General features: G+C 37.0%; 4 protein-coding genes across 4 annotated transcripts; all 4 read left to right on the top strand.

Moving 5' to 3' along the window:
* Positions 1–567: 567 nt before the first annotated feature.
* On the top strand, positions 568–1,245 carry LOC148929762 (uncharacterized). The gene has a single exon (XM_089057015.1). It carries the CDS (start codon positions 568–570, stop codon positions 1,243–1,245), a length of 678 nt encoding a protein of 225 aa, XP_088913141.1.
* Positions 1,246–4,055: 2,810 nt separating this feature from the next.
* LOC148929763 (bicyclo-germacrene synthase-like) lies at positions 4,056–6,587 on the top strand. Its single transcript, XM_089069587.1, has 7 exons — positions 4,056–4,181; positions 4,438–4,714; positions 4,785–5,163; positions 5,256–5,471; positions 5,565–5,706; positions 5,877–6,125; positions 6,309–6,587. The coding sequence occupies exons 1-7, from the start codon at positions 4,056–4,058 to the stop codon at positions 6,585–6,587; spliced, it is 1,668 nt and encodes a 555-aa protein (XP_088925713.1).
* A 2,521-nt stretch (positions 6,588–9,108) lies between these two features.
* Positions 9,109–16,701, top strand: LOC125197069 (putative inactive disease susceptibility protein LOV1). Its single transcript, XM_089057016.1, has 3 exons — positions 9,109–9,133; positions 9,741–10,499; positions 14,945–16,701. Exons 1-3 carry the CDS (start codon positions 9,109–9,111, stop codon positions 16,699–16,701), a joined length of 2,541 nt encoding a protein of 846 aa, XP_088913142.1.
* A 3,993-nt stretch (positions 16,702–20,694) lies between these two features.
* On the top strand, positions 20,695–23,053 carry LOC148929764 (bicyclo-germacrene synthase-like). The gene is made up of 7 exons (XM_089069672.1): positions 20,695–20,820; positions 20,901–21,177; positions 21,251–21,629; positions 21,722–21,937; positions 22,036–22,177; positions 22,341–22,589; positions 22,775–23,053. Exons 1-7 carry the CDS (start codon positions 20,695–20,697, stop codon positions 23,051–23,053), a joined length of 1,668 nt encoding a protein of 555 aa, XP_088925798.1.
* Positions 23,054–23,563: the final 510 nt, after the last annotated feature.

A 23,563-nucleotide genomic window follows, 5' to 3' on the forward strand; every position in this document is an offset into this window, starting at 1 on the left:
GATCAGTTTGTGGAGCAGGAACGGCCACTCCGACAGCCGCATTGCGCACGTCAAAGCCCGAACTCGGGTTGGTTTTCTCCAGAATCGCATCAGCAGCAATTTCTGGATGCGAAAAGGCAGACTTGCTGGTGTCCACCCTCCCAAACGTCCGGTTGCCGTATTGAAGATATTCGCACTTCCCCGCTGCCAGAACCTCCGCCACAGCCGACTCCACCAGACCTGCTGTGCCAGCAGCCCCAAAACCAGAACCAGCGACCCACGTTCCCAAGCTCCCGTACCCCCACACGACCGCAGCTCGTGCTCGACCAGAAGCCACCGCTGCAGTCAGATCATCCGCTAAAACAGCCAAGTACAACATCGACTATAGAGCTTCCGCCCTACGCCGCATTGAGTCCTTGCCAGCCCTTGCTATCGTTGTCCGTGAAAGCTCCATTATGCGCCTCTCCTCATCAACTGCAAGCGGGTGTCTCAAGCTCAAGGAAAAATGAGTGGGAAATTGATTCGCATAATTGTGAAGAGAAGAGGGAGGAGAAGTTGATCGTATTTACTAGTTTGTGGAATGACTATATGGCCAAAAGAGAAGAAGAGGTCAATAACACTTTTTTGCAGCTGCTCGAGAAAGAGAATACAGTTGAAGCCCTTCGACCTGGTTTAGCGACGAAAGAAAACGATTTCATTGTGTTGACTAAAAAGCCGAGCAAGAGAGAGAGCATGGAGATTCAAAACCTTGTTGATGACAATAAGGCTGGATTTGATATGAAGAAGCAGGACAGTCAAGTGGAACTGGAAGAGAAGCGAAGGTTGTTCGAGGATGTGCTTAAGTTACAAGCGGAAGAATTGGATAAGACAGGAGATGCTCACACCGGTTCGCAGGGACTTGCTTGTGTCTATGTGGATTTGAGTGTCAGTGATGTTCCAAATATGAATCCTCGATTACCATCGCTCAACGCCGATGCAAGGTTGATTCCTCCGCGAAATAACAAGTTGTGTTTGCACATTCAGGGATGTGTGGCGGAGCTTTCCATTTTAGCATTGAATTTGGATGAACACATCAGTCTGCCTATATTGATTTTTTACGGAGGTGATGAAGGGAGACGCTCAGCTGTTCGGTGTGTGTTTGATCCAGGAGGAGATGCCTCGCCAAAGTCGGCTTTCAACTCTCTTAGTTTCTTCGTAGTTCCCACCTTGAGGACAAGGTGGATTTCAACCGTGGGGGAGTTGATACGATCATCCTTTACATATTAGTATTAGGGAATATCCATAGAATATTATTCTATTTAGTTAATTTTGATTCACCATATCATTCCCATATATATTTATTTTCTTGCTCAATAAGTTAGGTTAGAATTCTAGACTTATAAATAGGTCATCTTGTTATCATTTGGAATCAATCAATTATCAATGAAATACTTTTCCTAAACTTGTTTTGAGCAACAAGAATATTATCTTTCGTCCCTAGTTGTTGTTCGTCGGAGAACGTCCGAAAATCAGCAATTCGTGGTCCATCTTTCGAGAACGTCGAAGGTTCGATCACCTTATCCCTCCGAGAAGTTAGTTAACCGGCCTCGTTACGGAGCACGTCTGTAACAGTGGGCAATGCAAGAGATAAGAGAGAACCATCATCGATGTGGGCCGGAAAGGACATCGGTTTTCCACTCGTGAGGTAGATAAGAAATAAAGAGAAATCCATCATCGACTTGGGCCCGCTCTGATACCATATTAGAAATGGGCCACTCACCCCTTAAAAGGCCTCGTAAGGGGGAGGGTTATGCATCCTATCTCTTCTATATAAGGATGCATAACCCTCCCCCTTATGAGGCCTTTTAAGGGGTGAGTGGCCCATTTGTTAATCCCTTTCCTATTCCGGATTTTCTTTGTCGGTTTTATTCCCTGGATCTTGTTGTTTTTTCCCCTCTACTTCGAAATTTGCTTTAGAACTAGTATAACACTTAAAATACTATGAAAGTCGAAAGGGAACCTTTGATTGTTTGCTTGGTAAGCAATTCAGTAGACCTTTGGTCAAAGCAGAATTCGATGATATGCTTAAAGCCTGCAACCTAGAATTTCATCTCCAATTCCATCACATCTATTTATTTTTTGGATGAATGGAACAAGAATACAAATTGACATACCTCTTCCAAGCCGATTTCCGTCTCCAATTCCATCACATCAGATACAGGTTGATCGAGACTGCAGAGGATCGAGGAAATATAGAATGTATTTATTGAGTAAGACATCTGACAACGGAGTCTGGGAATCATAGATGCCCTGAGCAAATCCAAATCTAACGAGAAACACTTATGAACAAGTAACCAAAAGAGAATTATACTGTAAATAAAAAATCAAGCAATGAGAACTACACGTGTATAATTCTGGTTGTAATATGGAGTGGGAGGTGGAAGTAAAACAAGAACTGGAATTCAATATAAAAGAACAATCCTTCGAAGAGGCCAAGATAATCTTACAAAGAGGCCTTCGGTTGATACCGTCCTAATACACTTAATTTCCCGAGATATCTAGCTCTTTTAAAGAAGAGCTGTTTATAGGACTCATACGCACTCTAATCTAGGAAAGTGAATCAGCATACAACTAAACAAGGAAACAATCCTCAACATTTAAAGTAATCTTTCATCAATCTCCACAATAATGAAAATGATCTTCAAGAGATAATGGAGATCATGATCTCTATCAGGTTGTTTGATAAGTCAAACCCATGGTTTTGATCACCTGACATCGTTTAAGAGGCTCGTCATTTCTTTCGAGTTTTTTCAATAATTTTCATTATTTCACTATAGTTTTGCTTTTAAAATTCTTTGTCGTTGTATCTCTGTAACGGTAATTTATTTTTTGAGGACTTTACGATATACATTGTGACGTCGCAGAAAAAGAGGAGCATGCGATTTTTTGCTATTTGAGGCGTTTTGTACTGAAATTCCTTACATTGTCTAGCATGTAACAATCTTGGATTTATGAAGATGATCATAAGCCTATACCATCACCTTGTTGCACGTTTGAATTAGGTAAGTTTGATGGTTCAATTAATTCATGCGAGTTGCAAAAATTATATTTGAGGGACAATAGTTTAGTGATCCAATTGATGTGCGTTACTTTCCAATTGATGTAACAACCTAATGGGAACCATTTCAAAACTAGGTTGTTACATAAAAGACTACTAATGTTAATCAATGTAGCAATTTATTTTACTCCACAAGAGGAAAATTAAAAATAAAAGTCGGCATCATCACTTAGTCAAAACTGAAGTTGCGCTACAACTTGTCGTTGGAAAGATTCCAATGGTTATATGCTATTAATGTTCAAACGTTGTTTAATATTAATGCAAGTATTTTACATATATTGAAAGAACTATTGCAACTTAAGTATTTTTTTTATTTATTTTTTTTGCCGAAAATTCAAGCTGGATATTGCATCATGAAGCATTTGATAAAAATTTGTTGGTAAACTCTGTTTATTTTTTGTTTAAGAGAGTTTCTTTATATGGTACACTAATAGTCAAATCCAAGTAGACTTAAATTAGTATAGAATAAATATAATAAAAAATAGTTGGCCTGCAATAATTAAATCATTGTATCCCATGAGAAGCAACATCCAATTTAAGAATTTCGATCGACGACACAATTTAATCGAGTCAATTCACAGCTACTCTAGTACTAGTATTATTTAGAAGAGATTTTGGATTAAATTATGTTCTCATAATGCCCAAATAATATGTTGAGAAAATAGGATACATGCATAGATAACGTCCAAATAATTATCTTATTTATAAGGGTTATCTCGTGCTATACAATGTACTGATATTAATGATAATTTTTGTTAGTTATTCACTTATGCATGTGGCATATTCCTTCCCAAGGATACTGTGAGATGGAAAATACGACAAATTAAATAAAGCTTAGCATATGGATTTCGTGTTTTGGAATATTATTTGAGTGTTGAAAAAATAGTAGAGTTTGGGACAACAAAATCTTATAAATTCCTTCATGTTTCTTCATCTATCTCTCACACACAAGCACATTTGCTTAGAAGATCTGAGTAAGATGGAAAGATGTTCACCACCGGCTCCGGTCAAGAATGGCAAGAACTTAGATGAAATTCGGAAATCCGCAAAAGCTCATCCATCCATTTGGGGAGACTTCTTTCTCAAATATAATTCAGATATAACGGTCGGTATATTCTTAAGAAAATTTGTCATTCATTACATTCTTAAATCTAATGTTTTTGCATCATAATATACTACATTTTGATAAAACTAAAAAAAAAAATTGAATGTAGAAAATAAAGTACACCAATTGTACTATTAGATAACCAACTTTGTTACATCCAATTCTCATTATACATTAAAGGGAAAGTAAATAATCTCTAATTGTTGTCTTGAATATTTCCTTCATCAATCATATATATCTCTTCATTCCATTGTAGAAAATCACTGATGCTGAAAAAGAAGAGCTCACAAAGCGGAAAGAAATGGTCAGAAAAATTCTAACTCAAACTCCAGATGATTCAACGTATAAACTGGAACTCATCGATGTGATCCAACGCTTGGGAGTGGAATATCACTTCGAAAAAGAAATTGAAGAATCCTTGAAATATATTCATGACCGTTACATGCAGCAAAATAGCAAAGACAATGATGATCTATGCATTGTGGCTCTTCGCTTTCGTTTGCTTAGACAACAAGGTTACAACGTCCCATGTGGTAAGATTCTTACATGCTACAACCACACCTTTCGTTGTGAAATATGATTACTGACAGTTTACTTCAACAGATGTGTTTCGCAAATTCACTGATGGTGAAGGAAATTATGGGGCGTCACTGAAAAACAACGTTGAAGGTTTGTTGAGCTTATACGAGGCGGCTCATCTTCTCAAACACGACGAGGAAATTTTGGACAAAGCAATAGGGTTTTGTTCGTCTCATCTTCATGCTTCACTCCAAAATATGGAGGCTGATGTGTCTCTCTCCAAACGTATTCACGAAGCTCTGAGGATGCCAAACCCCTTGAGTGTCACAAGATTAGGTGCCAGAAAGTTCATTTCCGTGTACCAAGAAGACGAGTCACATAATGAAATACTACTGAATTTTGCGAAATTGGATTTCAACCTAGTGCAGAAGATGCACCAGAGAGAGCTCAGTGATGCTACAAGGTACTTATATTTAATTATTGTGATTTCATTTTATTATAATTCTATAATTTGATTGCAGTTATTTAAATTTATATTCCATTTAATTGAAATAGGTGGTGGAAGAAATTGGACGTGAAGAATAAAATGCCTTATGCAAGAGATAGGGTTACAGAATTGTACCTGTGGATGGTAGGAGTCTTCTTTGAGCCAAGCTATGCTGAAGCAAGAAGAATATTACTGAAAGCCATTTGTATGGCTTCGATTCTTGACGACACATATGAATATGCAACGCTAGATGAACTACAGATTCTAACAGACAGTGTTCAATGGTTGGATGCAAATTTTCAGTTAGTTTTTACTTACTATTACAATTGTTTTGAATAAATTTGACCTAACAAATGTGTTTTATTTTCTTGTTTCAGTTGGGATGCTAATGAGACGTTGGAGGATTCACCACCATACATCCAAATGTGCTACCGAAGCCTTATTGATACTTATACTGAGATAGAAGATGAAATGGAGAAAATCGAAGAATCATACCGCGTCCAATATGCAATACAAGAAGTATTCATCTTTCCATAGTAAACTAAACTGTCAAAAAGTCATGAAGTTTGGTCAAAATTTAACGAATCCCGCAACATTAATATTAAAAACAATATTCGTGACCAAATTTCATGGTTTTTCTGACAATTTACCCACATTTTATTTAACGAGTTTTTTGAATTTGTTTGCAGATGAAAAAGTTAGCAATGGCATATTTTGAGGAGGCGAAATGGTTGTATAACGATTATATTCCAACACTAGACGAGTATATGAAGGTGTCCCTCGAGTCTGCTGGTTACATGATGGCATCAACAACTTCTTTGGTGGGTATGGGAGATCAAGTTAGTCAAAGAGATTTCGATTGGATTACAACGGAACCTCTGATAGTGCCAGCATCATCCGTAGTTGGTCGATTAATGGATGACTTAGTTGGAGACGAGGTATGTCGTACATATATATGTGCGTGTGTATCGTATATAAAATCAAAAAATTCTTATAGGTTGTGTTAAGCATGTGTGTGCGCGCTTTAGTGCTTAGGCGCTAAGCACGTACTATAACATATGCACGTGTTATGCATATGTTACATTTGCATTGTCTCTTATTTATGGATTTAATTCATGTAGTATGAGGAGAAACCCTCAGCAATACATTGCTACATGAAACAATATGGCGTGTCGGAGGATGATGCTCGTGCTCAACTTAAACAACGAGTGAAGAACGCATGGAAAGATATGAATCAAGAATGCCTTGAGCCAACACCGGCATCCATGCCAATCCTCACGCGTGTTGTCAATCTTGCTCGTGTCGTACATCTTCTCTATTCGGACGCGGATTGCTATTCCGATCCCAACAAATGCAAAGAATGGGTAAAGATGGTGCTTGTCGAGGCCGTGACAATTTGAAGACATGAATCTTGGAGTTATTATGTAACCGCTTTCAATAAAAGATTATACAATTAAATGTACTACTGTGATTGGGGTTAATTTCATATATGGTTATCAAAGTATGACTCATGTATCATGTAGGGATCAAATCACTCGGGATTCACTAATTACCGTTACCTCTTTTATTGATATTGATCTGAGATGACTAATCTCAAAAATGCAAGCCAAGATACAAAGGGAAAACACGAATACAAGTCTACTTATTATAGAGCTGACTAATCGAAACCCTAGCTATTCTCAAGTCTTCTACCAGATTTGAGGCTCCAGCTCCTTCGACTATCTGCACACTAAGTAGAAGTATTAGTAAACCAAACACAAGATCCACTCGGATCTAAACAAGAGAAATAGACAACCAGTAACCAAGAAAGAACAAGTAAGGATATAGCTTAGGTAACAACAGTGACTACCAGGCCAAGGACTGTTGGGGTTTGGAGCCCCTTGCACAGCGGAAGACTTGTACAAAACAAATAAATCAGATAAGGATCTATTTGACCGATTATGGGATCAATCAATTCACATGTTAAACAGATAATTGCATGCTAGAACGCAAATAAATTCATGCTCAAAGAAAGTAAATCCTAAACATGAATTCTACGGTTTAGAGTTACCGATTTGATTCTCCAAATAATCGACGATTGCTTGCGCCTTCTCCACGTGATGATTTTCAATACTAGACCACGGATCTTCTCTCTAGTTCCCAAACTGTATTCCAATATCAGTGTGGGCTGATCTCACTAGAATACTAGGACTTAAATAAAGAAGACAGAAGAAATCCTTTTGGGAATAGGAGTAGAATTCGAAATCTCCTTCAGCTGGAGAGTTCAAAATTTTCAAAAATTTTGAGAATCAAAATTGTGATCATTCTGTCTCATTTATTCTCCTATTTATATTAAGTTCCTTTTGGGCCCAGACAGGGATCTATGGAAGGTTTTGGATATGGGCTTGCCCAATTAGCTTTTTACTAATTAAATTGAACCCACAATTTAATACAAGCTTATATTGGAATATTACGAGCAGCCACTACAGAAGTAATATTGCACTCCCCATCCAAATCCGAAATTACAAGTAATCCGGGTTTCTATTATTTATATTATTTATTTCCTGCGCTTAAAATATAAATGTCCATTAATTAATTAATGTCTGCTATGGACTTAATTAATTAACATCTTATTAATTTCCAAGAGTGGACTTAGCAAGAAACACTTACTTATTATTCATAGAGTAATAAAACTCCAACTGGCCAGTTTTCCGAATAATAAAACCTTGTTCAAGCTCCTCTTGAGGACATTATCAAATGAGACTCACCTCACGCACGATTCAACATAATAGCAATCCTAGCACCGCTACATATTAATCACCACTACCCAATATATCAGGATTATTGGGTTGCGAAAAACCCGCACAATTTGATAAGTCAAAGTAGTGCATAATCAATACTGTATGCTCAATGCTAACGTATGTAGATTAAGAAATAGTCATTTATCAAGACCTAGTCTTTCAGTAGATAGCATAAAGACACGTCTTGCTTTTAGATCCATTCAGTGCTATACCACACCAACGTCATCTTATTTCAGAAAGGCTTAGAAATAATCGGACTGACATTGCAACCTTTCACGATAGGTAGTCTAAGCCTATCTGGGTTGTGAAATTCTTCTTTTTCTTTTGCAAAGCATTGCATAGAACCGACTGTGTTACCTTAAAGTGGACGACGCCCACAACCAGTCTACTAAGCAAAAGACTTAGACTTTGTTTGCTTCTTATACATTCAAATGTTTATAAAACATCTTCTAAATACACAAGCAAACACAATGTAATAATATATTGATTCTATTCGTGCGAAACTGCTCGAATAATACTGAATCGGGTTAAAAGTGGATTATAGAGTTTTACGTATACAAGCAAGATTCTATTCGAGCGAAACTTGCTCGAAACATGCTTTTCAGTATACCAAACCTAACAAGGACCTCCCCACACGCTTCTACCACAAGTCACAAGATGGGAAACCGTCAAACTCTAGGTCAGAAACCCTAGCTACACCGACTGCCACCAAACCGCCTATTCAGCTCACAACCACCAGAATCTATCCGCCTATTCAGCTCACAACCCTAAACTCACAGAACTCACAAGGTCTTCACAAGTTCTCACTTCTTCAACACCAAACTTCGTCAGATTCCAACCCTAGGTTAGAATTGACCGAACACTCCGAAGGAAACTGAGAAAGTCTCCAAACTCATGATCTATATCGATAGATCCTACTAAAACAAGGATTAATCGGAGGAAACTGAAGATTTGAGGAGTTCACCGGCGAAATAGCCTGATAAGTGAAGAGAGAGAACGAAGAGAGAATGCAGAGAGAGTCTCAGGAACGAGAGAGAGAGAGAGAGAAGTGTCTAGAATAAGTGACTGAAGTGAGGCGATGCTCACTTAATACACAACCCTGGATCCAACGGCCCCAACTCAAGATCCGGGTGAAACATCCATGTGGCAGCCATCGGTGCAGCTAGGTAAGTGATGGACCTCAAACATTGGGCCTCTGCATTAAATCAATCAGGGTCAGCCCAACTGAATAAATACACAAATCCAACAAAATATAGTCCACCAATATTCAACATCATAATGGCAGCAAAAGTTTAATTTGTATCAAAATTTGGACTTTATATCAATTTGGGATTTAATTTGATTACACATTATAAAATTATAAATCTATCTACTAATAACAATAGCAAGTGGCTGAATCTACTTGTCTAAGCCACCCATTTAACACTCCTTCCATCCCTTAAAAATAAAGCATATTTGTCATTTTAGAACGTCCCTTAAAAATAAATCAATTTTATTTTAAAAAATATTCTCCAATAATACTACAACCACTTTTTTTTTTCTATTTCTCTCTTACTTTATCAATTGTGCATTAAAACTCACATCGTTTCAAATATTGTCTCTTTTTTAGGAACAGATGGCATATTATTTTTTTATGCTAAACAATTAATAAAGCATATGAGGAAGTTAAAGATGGTAACAACCAAACTTAGCAAAAAGTTCATAATGTGATTTGAATTACAAGGTAGTAATATTTATATATACTCAACTTTCAAAACGAAGGCTTTCTGATAGGGGAACTGGAGAGCTTTCTGATCGAGTTACCGAGGACTGATGACTTTATTGATTACGAGCCTGAAACACTAGTAGCCCTGAAAGAGGTAATAAAAGAGCTCGGAATGATGTTGGACTTCTTCAGAGACAATAAATCTGAAGAGATGAGCAGGCTAAAATATTTGCTAGCTGACTTTGCTGAGGTGGCTCAAGTTTCAGCCGAACACAAATCGCGGCTGAGCCCTTATGATATCTCCGAGGACCTAGATGCGCTGAGGGAGATGAAAAAGCGCATGATGGAGTTTGGAGTTGGTAAGGCGGTGAGTAGTTCACAAAGTGGTGGAGAAGAAGGAGACGAAGGTGTCGTGGTGGGCTTGGAGAAAGACGTGCAACAGCTTATGTTTAAAGTGATTCTTAGTGAAGAGGAGTGGCTTATTCATATGCCTATTCTTATCAAAGGCATGGTTGGTATAGGAAAGACAACTCTTGCGAGACAAGTATACAAGCATGCGGCCGTCATTGAAAAATTCAAGCGGGGCCGTGCTTGGGTAAGCCTTTCTAGTTACACAAGTAAACATGAGGTGCTTGTGGAACTGATACGCCAGTTGGTGACACTTGATGAAGATTCGTTGTTTCCGGAGGAGATGGACAACAAGAGTCTCCAACAGATGCTTCTCCGGCACCTGGAAGAAATGCCGCCATGGTTTATAGTTCTCGACAACGTGCGGCCAGAAATGCTCTACGAATCCTTGCTAGACCTTGCACGCCTCTCAAAGCCAAGTATGCTTCTTTACTTTTTATGTTAGAATTAATTCTGCATGCTTAAACTTATTCACCTTTATAGATAGAAATAGATTTTGAAATGCTTTTACAAGGCATAGAAATCTTTCAAACTAGATTATAATTTATGTTGTTTTAATATAATTCTACCTGTCACCCACAAAACTTATCATATTAGACATATAATTGGTTGAACTAATTGTTGGAATAAAAATAATTAAACTTGATTTTTGTAGTAGAATTATCTAGATATCATAAATATCTAGATATTATGTAGAATTATCTAGAACTGGGGGAGAGAAATATCTAGATATTTTGTTAGAATTAACTAGAGATAGAATTCTCTAGAATATAGATATTTAGAATATAAAAGTATTAAGTAGGAGAATATCTAGATATTTAGGGAGAATAGTCTAGATTAATAGATATTTATATAAGAAATATCTTGATTTTTATAGATAAAAATCTAGATATTTAGAATATAAAATTATGAAGTAGATGATTCTAGAATAGGAAGGGGATGTCTATAAATATGAGAAAGTTGTAACATTTTGTACAAGTTGAAGAAGTTGAGAATTTGAGAAGTTGAGAAAGTTTGAGAAATTGAGTGTTCTTTCCTTCCCCACATCAAAACATCTCCTAAACCATTTTCTACATATTCCACCCATCCTCCTCTCAAATATTTCCTCCAAACTAAATTATTCCTCCAACTTATATCCTATATATTTCCAACAAAGTGGTACCAGAGCCATAAGTTCCTACCTGTAGTATGGCTAACTTGTCGTCGTTCCAAGTCCCCATGCTCAATAAGAGCAGTTTCGATAATTGGAGTATCAAGATGAAAGCGTTATTAGGAGCCCACGACGTTTGGAAGATCGTGGAGAATGGCTACGAGGAGCCGCAAGATGAGACCAATCTATCCCAACAACAAAGGGATAGATTGCGAGATGCGAGAAAGAGAGACAAGAAGGCTCTCTATCTCATCTACCAAGCTCTAGGGGACGACGATTTCGAGAAGATCTCGAGTGCAAGCACCGCCAAAGAAGCGTGGAAGAATGGCTATGTGTTGGTGCGGAGCGAGTAAAGAAGGTACGCCTCCAAACTTTAAGAGGGGAATTTGAATCTTTACATATGAAAGAGTCCGAATCAATTTCGGATTATTTTTCAAGAGTCTTGGCGGTGTCAAATCAAATGAAAAGAAATGGTGAAAAATTGGAGGATGTTAGAATCATGGAGAAAATATTGCGCTCTCTAACCCCTAATTTTGAGCACATAGTAGTTACAATAGAAGAAACAAAAGATTTGGAGGAAATGACCATCGATCACTTATTGGGTTCGCTACAAGCATATGAGGAGAAACAAAAGAAGAAACAAGAAATTTTGGAGCAACTTTTGAAGTTGCAAGTAAGCCCAAAGGAGAAAGAAGAAAGCTCGAGTAATGGTGGTGGCCCACAAGGAAGAGGTCGCGGACAAAGACAAGATCGTGGTCGTGGTCGAGGATATGCTCATGGACGTGGACGTGGACGAGGATATTTTTCCAACAATGAAGAAAGAAAGGAGTTCCCAAATATAGGACGAGGAAGGAGCAATCCACAATCGAGGTACGATAAATCTTCAATAGAGTGTTATAATTGTCATAGATATGAGCATTATGCTTCCGAGTGCAGAGAGAAAAAATCAAAAGTTGAAGAGAAGGCCAATTACGTGGAGAATACGAATGAAGAAAATGGATGTGTTCTTCTAGCTTATAAAGGAGAAGCTGGAAGAAAAGATGATATGTGGTACCTCGACACGGGAGCGAGCAATCATATGTGCGGAAACAGGAGCATGTTCGTGGAGCTTGATGAATCAGTAAGTGGTAACGTCTCCTTTGGTGATGAATCTAAAATTCCAGTTAAAGGAAAAGGCAAGATTCTAATTCGTTTGAAGAATGGAGCTCATGATTTTATTTCTAACGTATATTACGTGCCCAACATGAGAAACAATATACTGAGTCTTGGACAACTCTTAGAGAAAGGTTATAACATTCACATGAAAGATTATAGCCTTTCAATAAGAGATGGCAAAAATGAATTAATTGCCAAAGTGCCTATGTCCAAGAATAGGATGTTTTTATTAAATGTTCAAAATGATGTGGTGAAGTGCCTTCAAGCATGTTATAAAGATAAGTCTTGGCTATGGCATCTTCGATTTGGGCACCTGAATTTTGGTAGCTTGAAATTGCTATCAAATAAAGAAATGGTACGAGGATTACCACCCATTGAGCACCCCGATCAACTCTGTGAAGGATGCTTAATTGGGAAGCACTTCAGAAAGCCGTTCCCAAAGGAGTCAAGTTCGAGAGCTCAAAAGCCATTGGAGTTAATCCATGCAGACGTGTGTGGACCAATCAAGCCAAGCTCCCTCGGTAAAAATAATTATTTCCTACTTTTCATTGATGATTTTTCAAGAAAAACGTGGGTATACTTCTTGAAGCAGAAATCAGAAGCATTTGACGCATTCAAGAAGTTCAAGGCTGCCGTCGAGAAAGAAAGCGGTCTACAAATCAAAGCAATGAGGACCGACCGAGGTGGAGAATTCACATCTAGGGAGTTTCAAGAGTTTTGCAAAGAAAACGGAATTCGGCGGCTATTGACGGTCCCAAGATCCCCCCAGCAGAATGGAGTTGCCGAACGAAAGAACAGGACTATCGTCGAGATGACTCAAAGTATGCTGAAGACGAAGAATTTGCCCAAAGAGCTATGGGCAGAAGCAGTGGCGTGCGCCGTATACCTGTCTAACAGGTCTCCAACAAAAAGTGTCTGGGGAATGACTCCTCAAGAAGCTTGGAGCGGGAAACAACCAGGGATCGCCCACTTGAGAGTGTTCGGGAGCAAAGCTTATGCACATGTACCGGATCAAACGAGGAGTAAACTCGATGATAAAAGCAAGCCATTCATCTTCATCGGGTACGACTCTAACACTAAGGGCTATAAGTTATATGATCCAACTTCGCTGAAAACCATGATTAGCCGAGATGTGGAGTTCGATGAAGAAGGAGTATGGGATTTCGGCTCAAACAATGACTACACCTTCATACCACCGTTTGGAGATCAAATAACAGGCGAGCAGACGGGAGAGGAGCAACAAGAACAAACAACTCCACCTACATCTCCCACATCAACTGTCAGAGACTCGCCACCATCTTTCTTGAATGAAAGAGCAACACAACGCACACGAAGTTTGGGCGAAGTGTATGATGACACCCCAAGGTTAGAAGATCTCACCTTATTTTGCTTATCTGCTGATTGTAAACCAGAAAAAGCTACAACAAGGGAAATTTGGCGAGTTGCGATGGATGAAGAGATCAAGCCAAAGAGAATAATGACACGTCGGAGCTCGGGTGGCCAAAAGGAGCGAACAACTATTTGTGTGGATAACAAGTCGGCGATTGCACTAACCAAGAAGCCAGTGTTCCACAACCGAAGCAAGTATATCGACACCCGCTACCGTAAGAGAATGCGTTGCAAACCAGGAGATTCAAGTCGAGTATGTGAAATCGCAAGATCAAGTTGCCGATATTTTCACAAAGCCCCTCAAGTACGAAGACTTTATCAAGTTAAGGATGTTGCTCGGGATGACAAATCAAGTTTAAGGGGGGGGGGTGTTGGAATAAAAATAATTAAACTTGATTTTTGTAGTAGAATTATCTAGATATCATAAATATCTAGATATTATGTAGAATTATCTAGAATTGGGGGAGAGAAATATCTAGATATTTTGGTAGAATTAACTAGAGATAGAATTCTCTAGAATATAGATATTTAGAATATAAAAGTATTAAGTAGGAGAATATCTAGATATTTAGGGAGAATAGTCTAGATTAATAGATATTTATATAAGAAATATCTAGATTTTTATAGATAAAAATCTAGATATTTAGAATATAAAATTATGAAGTAGATGATTCTAGAATAGGAAGGGGATGTCTATAAATATGAGAAAGTTGTAACATTTTGTACAAGTTGAAGAAGTTGAGAATTTGAGAAGTTGAGAAAGTTTGAGAAATTGAGTGTTCTTTCCTTCCCCACATCAAAACATCTCCTAAACCATTTTCTACATATTCCACCCATCCTCCTCTCAAATATTTCCTCCAAACTAAATTATTCCTCCAACTTATATCCTATATATTTCCAACACTAATATATCAAAGACTAAACTCCAAAATTGGTCTTGTACAATTGCATAAAAAACCATTTTGGTCCTACACATTTAAAGTGTGTTAGCTTTTGGTTCTGACAATATGTTTCGGCCCATATTTAACTCAGTCAAAATACGTTACGAAACAAAAACTAATTCTTCAGAAGTATATGTACACGCTCAATGTAGGATTTCCTAATTTCACACTTCAACATCCTTCTTTGTCTCCCTTATTGCATTAAGTTCTTAACATGGTATATAATCAGGGCATGAATGTAGATTGTTGATCACCAGTTGCCATCAGATTGACTATGAAGAGATTTACACTCATGAGATGAATGCTTTGGATTATGATAAGAGCTGGCAATTGTTTTTGCAAACAATTAATAAATTTACAAGTGATGACAACAAATTCTCAAAGGAGTTGGAGAGGAAGGCGAAAGAGATGCTGAAGAAATGTGGGGGTTTGCCAATAGCTATAATAGATGTTGGAAAGGAGAAAGCAAAGCAAAGACTTTTAGGGATTGAATGGGAAGAATTTTTTGATTCAATTAATTTGAGTAAAACATTGAAATTGTTGGAACCGGTGTATCTTGAATTGGATGAAGAACTGAAGGCATGTTTCTTGCATATGTCCTTTTTTAAGGAAAATGCAATAATGAGAGAAGAGAAGTTGCACCATATTTGGGCTGCAAATGGACTAAGAACCGGAGATACAGTATGTGCCATGTTAGCTGGTCAATCCATTATTGAAGTCGTCCACCCGTACCCAGAAATCTATAGAGTGAAAAGGTGTCGCATGAATCCTCTACTACACATGCTATCCATCAAAAAAGCAGAGGAGGAAATAGGCCTTGAGATCTTAAGGAACAATGGAAATAATCGACCCTTAGAGAGACCTTGCCATCGTGTTATTCATTGTGGCAGAGCCAAGTTTAATCACTCCACAAATCAAGACAAATTTAATCACTCTACGAATCAAGACAAGTATCTTGTTTCTCTCATCTTCCATGGAGGTGGTCGATACTTGGACGACGCAGGCCAGTCTTATTGGAAGAGTTTTGAACTCCTCAAAATACTCGACATGGAAGATTTTGGGGCGAAGACTTTATCAGAATCTATCGGGACATTGACCGAGTTAAGGTATTTGGGATTGAGAAACAATTATGTGGAAGAGATCCCACACTCGTTGGGGGGCTTGAAAAGGCTTGAGGTTCTGGATATAGCTTTAAACTTTATGGTGGAGGTGCCGGATATTATCAAGGATATGAGCAGCCTTCGTCATCTCTACATGTCTCATGTAATTTACTGGAAGCCTTTGGAAGTAGATGCACTACAAAATCTTGAGACCCTGACCTTCATGTCTATATATTCTTGGACATATGAAGCCTCGAACTTGGAGAAGATGACTAGGCTGTATAAACTGGGTATTGAAGAAATTGATGAAAACTCGGATGTAAGCGAGCTCTTTCCAGCACTAGATAAGTTAAAGGAACTTACTCACCTTATTTTGAGAGGGTTTCGCTTCAGAATGATGTCTTGTTTGGACGAGATTCGTGTTCTACGTAGGCATTACAGCATAAGCACACTGAGGCTTGATGGATGCATAGCTAGGCTACCAAGTGCTGATAGTTTCCCTGGTTACATAAAGTACTTGGCTTTGGTAAATACTTGTCTTGATGAAAACCACATGCCAATACTAAAGGAGTTGTCCAACCTAAGGCGCCTCAAACTGCGGAATGCATACAATGGTCGAGAATTGGTGTTCAAGATGAGAAAACTTCAAATCTTGTGCATCAGTGAGTTGTGGAATCTGAGAGAAGTACGATTTGAAGAATGTGAAAATGCTGACCTTGAGCAACTAGAAATCATGAATTGTCCACATCTAGAGACACTCCCACAAGAAATTCGGTCGATGCGTCGTCTGCAAAAGTTTACGATGGTAACAACCAAACACATTGCAACAAAGATCAAAAATTCAGGTTTGGTCTCTAAAATAGTGGAAGTGGATATCAGTCCATAATTCGGTCAACCACATTGAACAACCACAAGCTTGCTCATCGGCTCTCACATCAACTGCCAGAAAATTCGACCCCAACGTCAAGCAAGAAGGTCGCTTTATATTTCACAATTGTGTTGAGCTGAAGCAAGTCCATATTAGCTTAGGATGGAGTCGGTTTTAGTTTCCTTATTTCATTTGTTAATCCTTTTCCTATTCCGGAGTTTCTTTGTCGGTTTTTTTTCTTTGGATCTAGTTGTGTTTAAGGAAGCAAGAGACAAATAAATTTATACAATCTTAACAATGTCATATCAATTCATCATGTTAGAAGATCCTATTGCTATCAGATTTTAGATTAAACAGAGTGCATTCAAACTGTTCTAACTCCGAGTTTTTAATTGTATAACATAAACCCAGTTCAAACTAACTAATCTGAAGTACACGTCGTCATACTTTTCTCCTTCTCCTGAAAAGATTTTAAAACACTATAATTCGGCCTCAATTTACACAAAGAAGCACATATATCCTACAAATAAAGGGTAATACAAGCTAGAATCTGCTTTGAAATTTGCTTTAAAACCAGAATTCGAAAGTCGAAATTATTCCTATGAAAGTCGAAAGGGAACCTTTGATTGTTTGCTTGGTAAGCAATTCAGTAGACCTTTGGTCAAAGCAGAATTCGATGTTAGAGAAACTTTCAATATGCTTAAAGCCTGCAACCAAGAATTTCATCTCCAATCACATCTATTTATTTTGTGGATGAATGGAACAAGAATACAAATTGACTTACCTCTTCCAAGCCAATTTCCATCTCCAATTCCATCACATCAGATACAGGTTGATCGAGACTGCAGAGGATCGAGGACATATAGAATGTATTTATTGAGTAAGACATCTGACAACGGAGTCTGGGAAATCATAGATGCCCTGAGCAAATCCATAATCTAACGAGCAACACTTATGAACAAGTAACCAAAAGTGAATTATACTGTAAATAAAAAATGAAGCAATGAGAACTACACGTGTATAATTCAGGTTGTAATATGGAGTGGGAGGCCAAAGCAAAACAAGAACTGGAATTCAATATAAAAGAAGAACAATCCTTCGAAGAGGCCAAGATAAACTTCCAAAGAGGCCTTCGGTTGATACCATCCTAATACACTTAATTTTCCGAGATATCTAGCTCTTTTAAAGAGGAGCTGTTTATAGGACTCATGCGCACTCTAATCTAGGAAAGTGAATCAGCATATAACTAAACAAGGAAACAATCCTCAACATTTAAAGTAATCTTTCATCAAGTCCATCGATCGACACCGCCCAATATGCAATTGTGTGGGAATGAATAAAAATTTGTGCGGTGCTTGGAAAACTGGTTGACAAGCCAAACTCATGGTTTTGATCATCTGGCATTGTTTAACAACTCGTAATTTTTTTGAGTTTTTTAATAATTTCCGTAATTTCACTATAGTATTTCTTTTTAATTTCTATTTCATTATATCTCTGTAACGGTAATTTATCTGTTGAGGACTTTACGATATGCATGATGCATTGTGATGTCGAGGAAAAAGAGGAGCAAACGATTTCTTGCTATTTGAGGCGTTTTGTACTGAAATTCCTTACATTGTCTAGCATGTAACAGTATAGGATTTATGAAGATGATCGTTAGCGTATACCATCACCTTGTTGCATGTTTGAATTAGGTAAATTTGATGGTTCAATTAATTCATGCGAGTTGCAAAATTATATATTGAGGGACAGTAGTTTATAAGTGATCCAATTGATGTACGTCACTTTCCAATTGATGGAATAACCTAATGGGAACCATTTCAAAACTAGGTTGTTACATAAAAGACTACTAATATTAATAAATGTAGCAATTTATTTTACACAATCAAGAGGAAAATTAAAAATAAAAGTCGCTATCTACACTTAGTCAAAACTGAAGTTGCGCTACAACTTGTCGTTGGAAAGATTCCAATGGTTATAATGCTAATGTTCAAACCTTGTTTATTAATGCAAGTATGTTACATATTCAATTAACAATATATTGGAAGAACTATTGCAACTTAATATTATTTTTGCCGAAAATTCAAGTTTATGGATATTGCATCATGAAGCATTTGATAAATATTTGTTGGAAAACTCTGTTTATTTTTTGTTATATATTGAGAGAGTTTCTTTATATGATACTCTAATAGTCAAATCCAAATAGACTTTAATTAGTATAGAATAAATATTAAAAAAATAGTTAGCCTGCAATAAATAAACTCATTGTTTTCAATGAGAAGCAACGTCCGTTTTAGGAATTTCGACAACACACTTAATTGAATGTCAATTCAAATGCTAATGACCAAATAATTTATTGAGAAAATGGGATACATGCATAATTAACGTCCAAATAATTATCTTATTTAGGGTTATCTCGTGCTATACAATGTGATATTAATGATAATTTTGTTATAAGTGATTCACTTATGCATGTGGCATATTCCTTCCCAAGGATACTATGAGATGGAAATACGACAAACTAAGCATATGGATTTCGTGTTTTGGAATATTGTTAAGAGTGTTGAAAAAAAGTAGAGTTTGGGACAACAAAATCTTATAAATTTCTTCATGTTTTCTTCAAATAAAGCACCAATCATCTACTCTCCTCTCTATCTCTCACACACAAGCACATTTGCTTAGAAGCTCTGAGTAAGATGGAAAGATGTTCACCACCGGTTCCGGTCAAGAATGGCAAGAGCTTAGATGAAATTCGGAAATCCGACATTTGGGGAGAATTCTTTCTCAAATATAATTCAGATATAACGGTTGGTATATTCTTAAGAAAATTTGTCATTCGTTACATTCTTAATTCTAAAGTTTTTGCATCATAAGAAAAAGACACCTGAATACTACTATATTTTAATAAGAAAAAGAATTGAATGTAGAAAGTAAAAGACACCTAAATACTACTTACTCCGTTCCATAGTAATAGAGTCATTTTGCCATTTTGGTACATTCCATAGTAATAAAATCATTTTCCTTTTTAGTAAAAGTCAACACATTTTTCCACACCAACAAGGATATTATTGTTAGGATCGTTGACTGTAACATTAGTTTGATACTGTCCGCTTTGACGAATTTGTTTTTAGGTCACTACAAAAAGGGATAAAAAGGGGACAGGAATTATATACACCCTCTAACTTTCCTCCAACACCCTATGTGAGATCAAAATAGTTTAGAAAAGAAGACAACGTGTATTTCAACATTGGGAAGTTGATACGGATATATTTCAACAGATTCGAATTAATTCGAAGATATATAACATTGACAGTACTTCATCTTGCATTTGCATTACAACAATTATTATATTGAATGTACATCATTATGGAAATGACCATAAAATAACTAACAAAATATTTTATTGTCCATTAGATTACAAGATCTTGTGGTTAAATTTGGTCTTTGTTATACTTCTAAATTCGGTTGAGACAAGAACAAGAAAGACACATAATAATTTAGATAGTAATAAAACAGTCAATAAGATGGTGCTGGACCCCAAATAAACACCTGACAATGTAGTAATACTATAATGCTCCGACAGAGAGACGTGAACATATAAAAATTAAGGCATGGAACGCCAAAATAAACAGGTTTTTTTTTATCTAAACAATAATATCTTTACACATGCACCTAATTTATTGATAAATTAATAAGAAAGAACAAATCTTCTGTTTTTTATTTTATCTAAACAATCATATCTTTACACATGCACCTAATTTATTGATAAATTAATAAGAAAGAACGCCACAAAACTACCGCTATCCAAGAAAGAAACACGATGAATATAAGCATCTATTGAGAAGGAGAACTAAGCAATAAAAAAAGTTATTTTGAGTAGAGTTTACACCAACGAAGACCTATAAATACCTTCACATTCTTCAAATGAAACACCAAATCATCGGCCATCTATCTATCTCTCTCTCTCACTCACACACACAAACATTTTCTTAGAAACATATATACAGTAAGATGGAAATGTGTTCACCACTTGTTCCAATCAAGAACGGCAAGAGCTTAGATGAAATTCGCAAATCTGCGACATTTCATCCTTCCATTTGGGGAGACTTCTTTCTTAAATATGATTCCGATAACACGGTATATATCTAATTACATAACAATTGTTATTTCATATAGTGTGTTATAGTATAATTCTAATGTACTTATTATTTTTGTAGAAAATCACTGATGCTGAAAAAGAAGAGCTCGCAAAGCAGAAAGAACTGGTCAGAAAAATGCTAACTCAAACTCCAAACGATTCATCGTCTAAACTGGAACTCATCGATGAGATCCAGCGCCTGGGTGTGGAATACCATTTTGAAAAAGAAGTCGCGGAATCCTTGAAATATATTCATGACAGTTACATGCAGCAAAATAGCAAAGACAATGATGATCTACGCATTGTGGCACTTCGCTTTCGTTTGCTTAGACAACAAGGTTACAACATCCCATGTGGTAAGATTCTTACATGCTACAACCACACCTTTCTCGTTGAGAAATATGATTACTAACTAGTTTACTTCAACAGATGTGTTTTGCAAATTCACTGATGAAGAAGGAAATTATGGGGCGTCACTGAAAAACAACGTTGAAGGTTTGTTGAGCTTATACGAGGCGGCTCATCTTCTCAAACACGACGAGGAAATTCTGGACAAAGCAATAGGGTTTTGTTCGTCTCATCTTCATGCTTCACTCCAAAATATGGAGGCTGATGTGTCTCTCTCCAAACGTATTAACGAAGCTCTGAGGATGCCAAACCGGTTGAGTGTCACAAGACTAGGTGCCAGAAAGTTCATTTCCGTGTACCAAGAAGACGAGTCACATAATGAAATACTACTGAATTTCGCGAAATTGGATTTCAATCTAGTGCAAAAGATGCACCAGAGAGAGCTTAGTGATGCTACAAGGTACATATATTTAATTATTGTGATTTCATTTTATTATAATTCTATAATTTGATTGCAGTTATTTAAATTTATATTCCATTTAATTGAAATAGGTGGTGGAAGAAATTGGACGTGAAGAATAAAATGCCTTATGCAAGAGATAGGGTTACAGAATTGTACCTGCGGATGGTAGGAGTCTTCTTTGAGCCAAGCTATGCTAAAGCAAGAAGAATATTACTGAAAGCCATTTGTATGGCTTCGATTCTTGACGACACGTATGAATATGCAACGCTAGATGAACTACAGATTCTAACAGACAGTGTTCAATGGTTGGATGCAAATTTTCAGTTAGTTTTTACATACTAGTACAATTGTTTTGAATAAATTTGACCTAATTAACAAATGTGTTTTTATTATCTTCTTTCAGTTGGGATGTTAATGAGACCTTGGAGGGTTCACCACCATACATCCAAATGTGCTACCGAAGCCTTATTGATACTTATACTGAAATAGAAGATGAAATGGAGAAAATCGAAGAATCATACCGCGTCCAATATGCGTCACAAGAAGTATTCATCTTTCCATAGTAAACGAAACTGTCAAAAAAATCATGAAGTTTGGTCAAAATTTAACTAATCCCTAAACCCTAAACAATATTCATGACCAAATTTTATGGTTTTTCTGACAATTTGCCAACATTTTATTTAACGAGGTTTTTGAATTTGTTTGTAGATGAAAAAGTTAGCAATGGCATATTTTGAGGAGGCGAAATGGTTGTATAATAATTATATTCCAACACTAGACGAGTATATGAAAGTGTCCCTCGAGTCTGCTGGTTACATGATGGCATCAACAACTTCTTTGGTGGGTATGGGAGATCAAGTTAGTCAAAAAGATTTCGATTGGATTACAAAGGAACCTCTAATAGTACGAGCATCATCCGTAGTTGGTCGATTAATGGATGACTTAGTTGGAGACGAGGTATGTCGTGTATATATATGTGTGTGTGTAGTATATAAATTAAACCAAAAATTTCTTATTGGTTGTGTTAAGCATGTGTGTGCGCGCTTTAGTGCTTAGGCGCTAAGCACGTACTATAACATATGCATGTGTTATGCATATGTTACATTTGCATTGTGTCTTATTTATGGATTTAATTCATGTAGTATGAGGAGAAACCCTCAGCAATACATTGCTACATGAAACAATATGGCGTGTCGGAGGATGATGCTTGTGCTCAGCTTAAACAACGAGTGAAGAACGCATGGAAAGATATGAATCAAGAATTCCTTGAGCCAACACCGGCATCCATTCCAATCCTCACGCGCGTTGTCAATCTTGCTCGTGTCGTACACCTTCTCTATTCGGACGCGGATTGCTATTCCGATCCCAACAAATGCAAAGAATGGGTAAAGCTAGTGCTTGTCGAGGCCGTGACAATTTGAAGACATGAATCTTGGAGTTATTATGTAACTGCTTTTCAATAAAAGATTACACAAATAAATGTACTACTATGATTGTGGTTAATTTCATAAATGGTTATCAAAGTATGACTCATGTATCATAATGGCAGCTGAAGTTTAATTTATATCAAAATGAATACCAAACTTTGGACTGTATATCAATTTGAGATTTAATTTGATTTTATGTTTAATTTTATTACTTGTATTCTCTTTTTCTTAAAGGAGAATGTTAATGATATATCGACCTACCTAACTATGTTAGGCTTCATCGTCTCTATGAACGATGTAATGTTTTAGACAACAAACCAAAACATGTCTCTATCTTTCTAACGACATACCTAATCACTAGGGACGTCAATCGGGCTGGCCCATCGGGTTTAGGGCCAACCCTACTCGGGTTGCGGGTCAATCGGGTGCGGGCTTGCCGGGTTGTGATTTCTTTCGGGTTGTAAAAGTTCGGCCCTAACCCTAAAAGCTCGGGTTTCGGGCTCG

Source organism: Salvia hispanica, chromosome 4 (assembly GCF_029641045.1).
Source record: "Salvia hispanica isolate PSC_SH4W2 chromosome 4, Shi_PSC_v1, whole genome shotgun sequence".
Taxonomy (NCBI): domain Eukaryota; kingdom Viridiplantae; phylum Streptophyta; class Magnoliopsida; order Lamiales; family Lamiaceae; genus Salvia; species Salvia hispanica.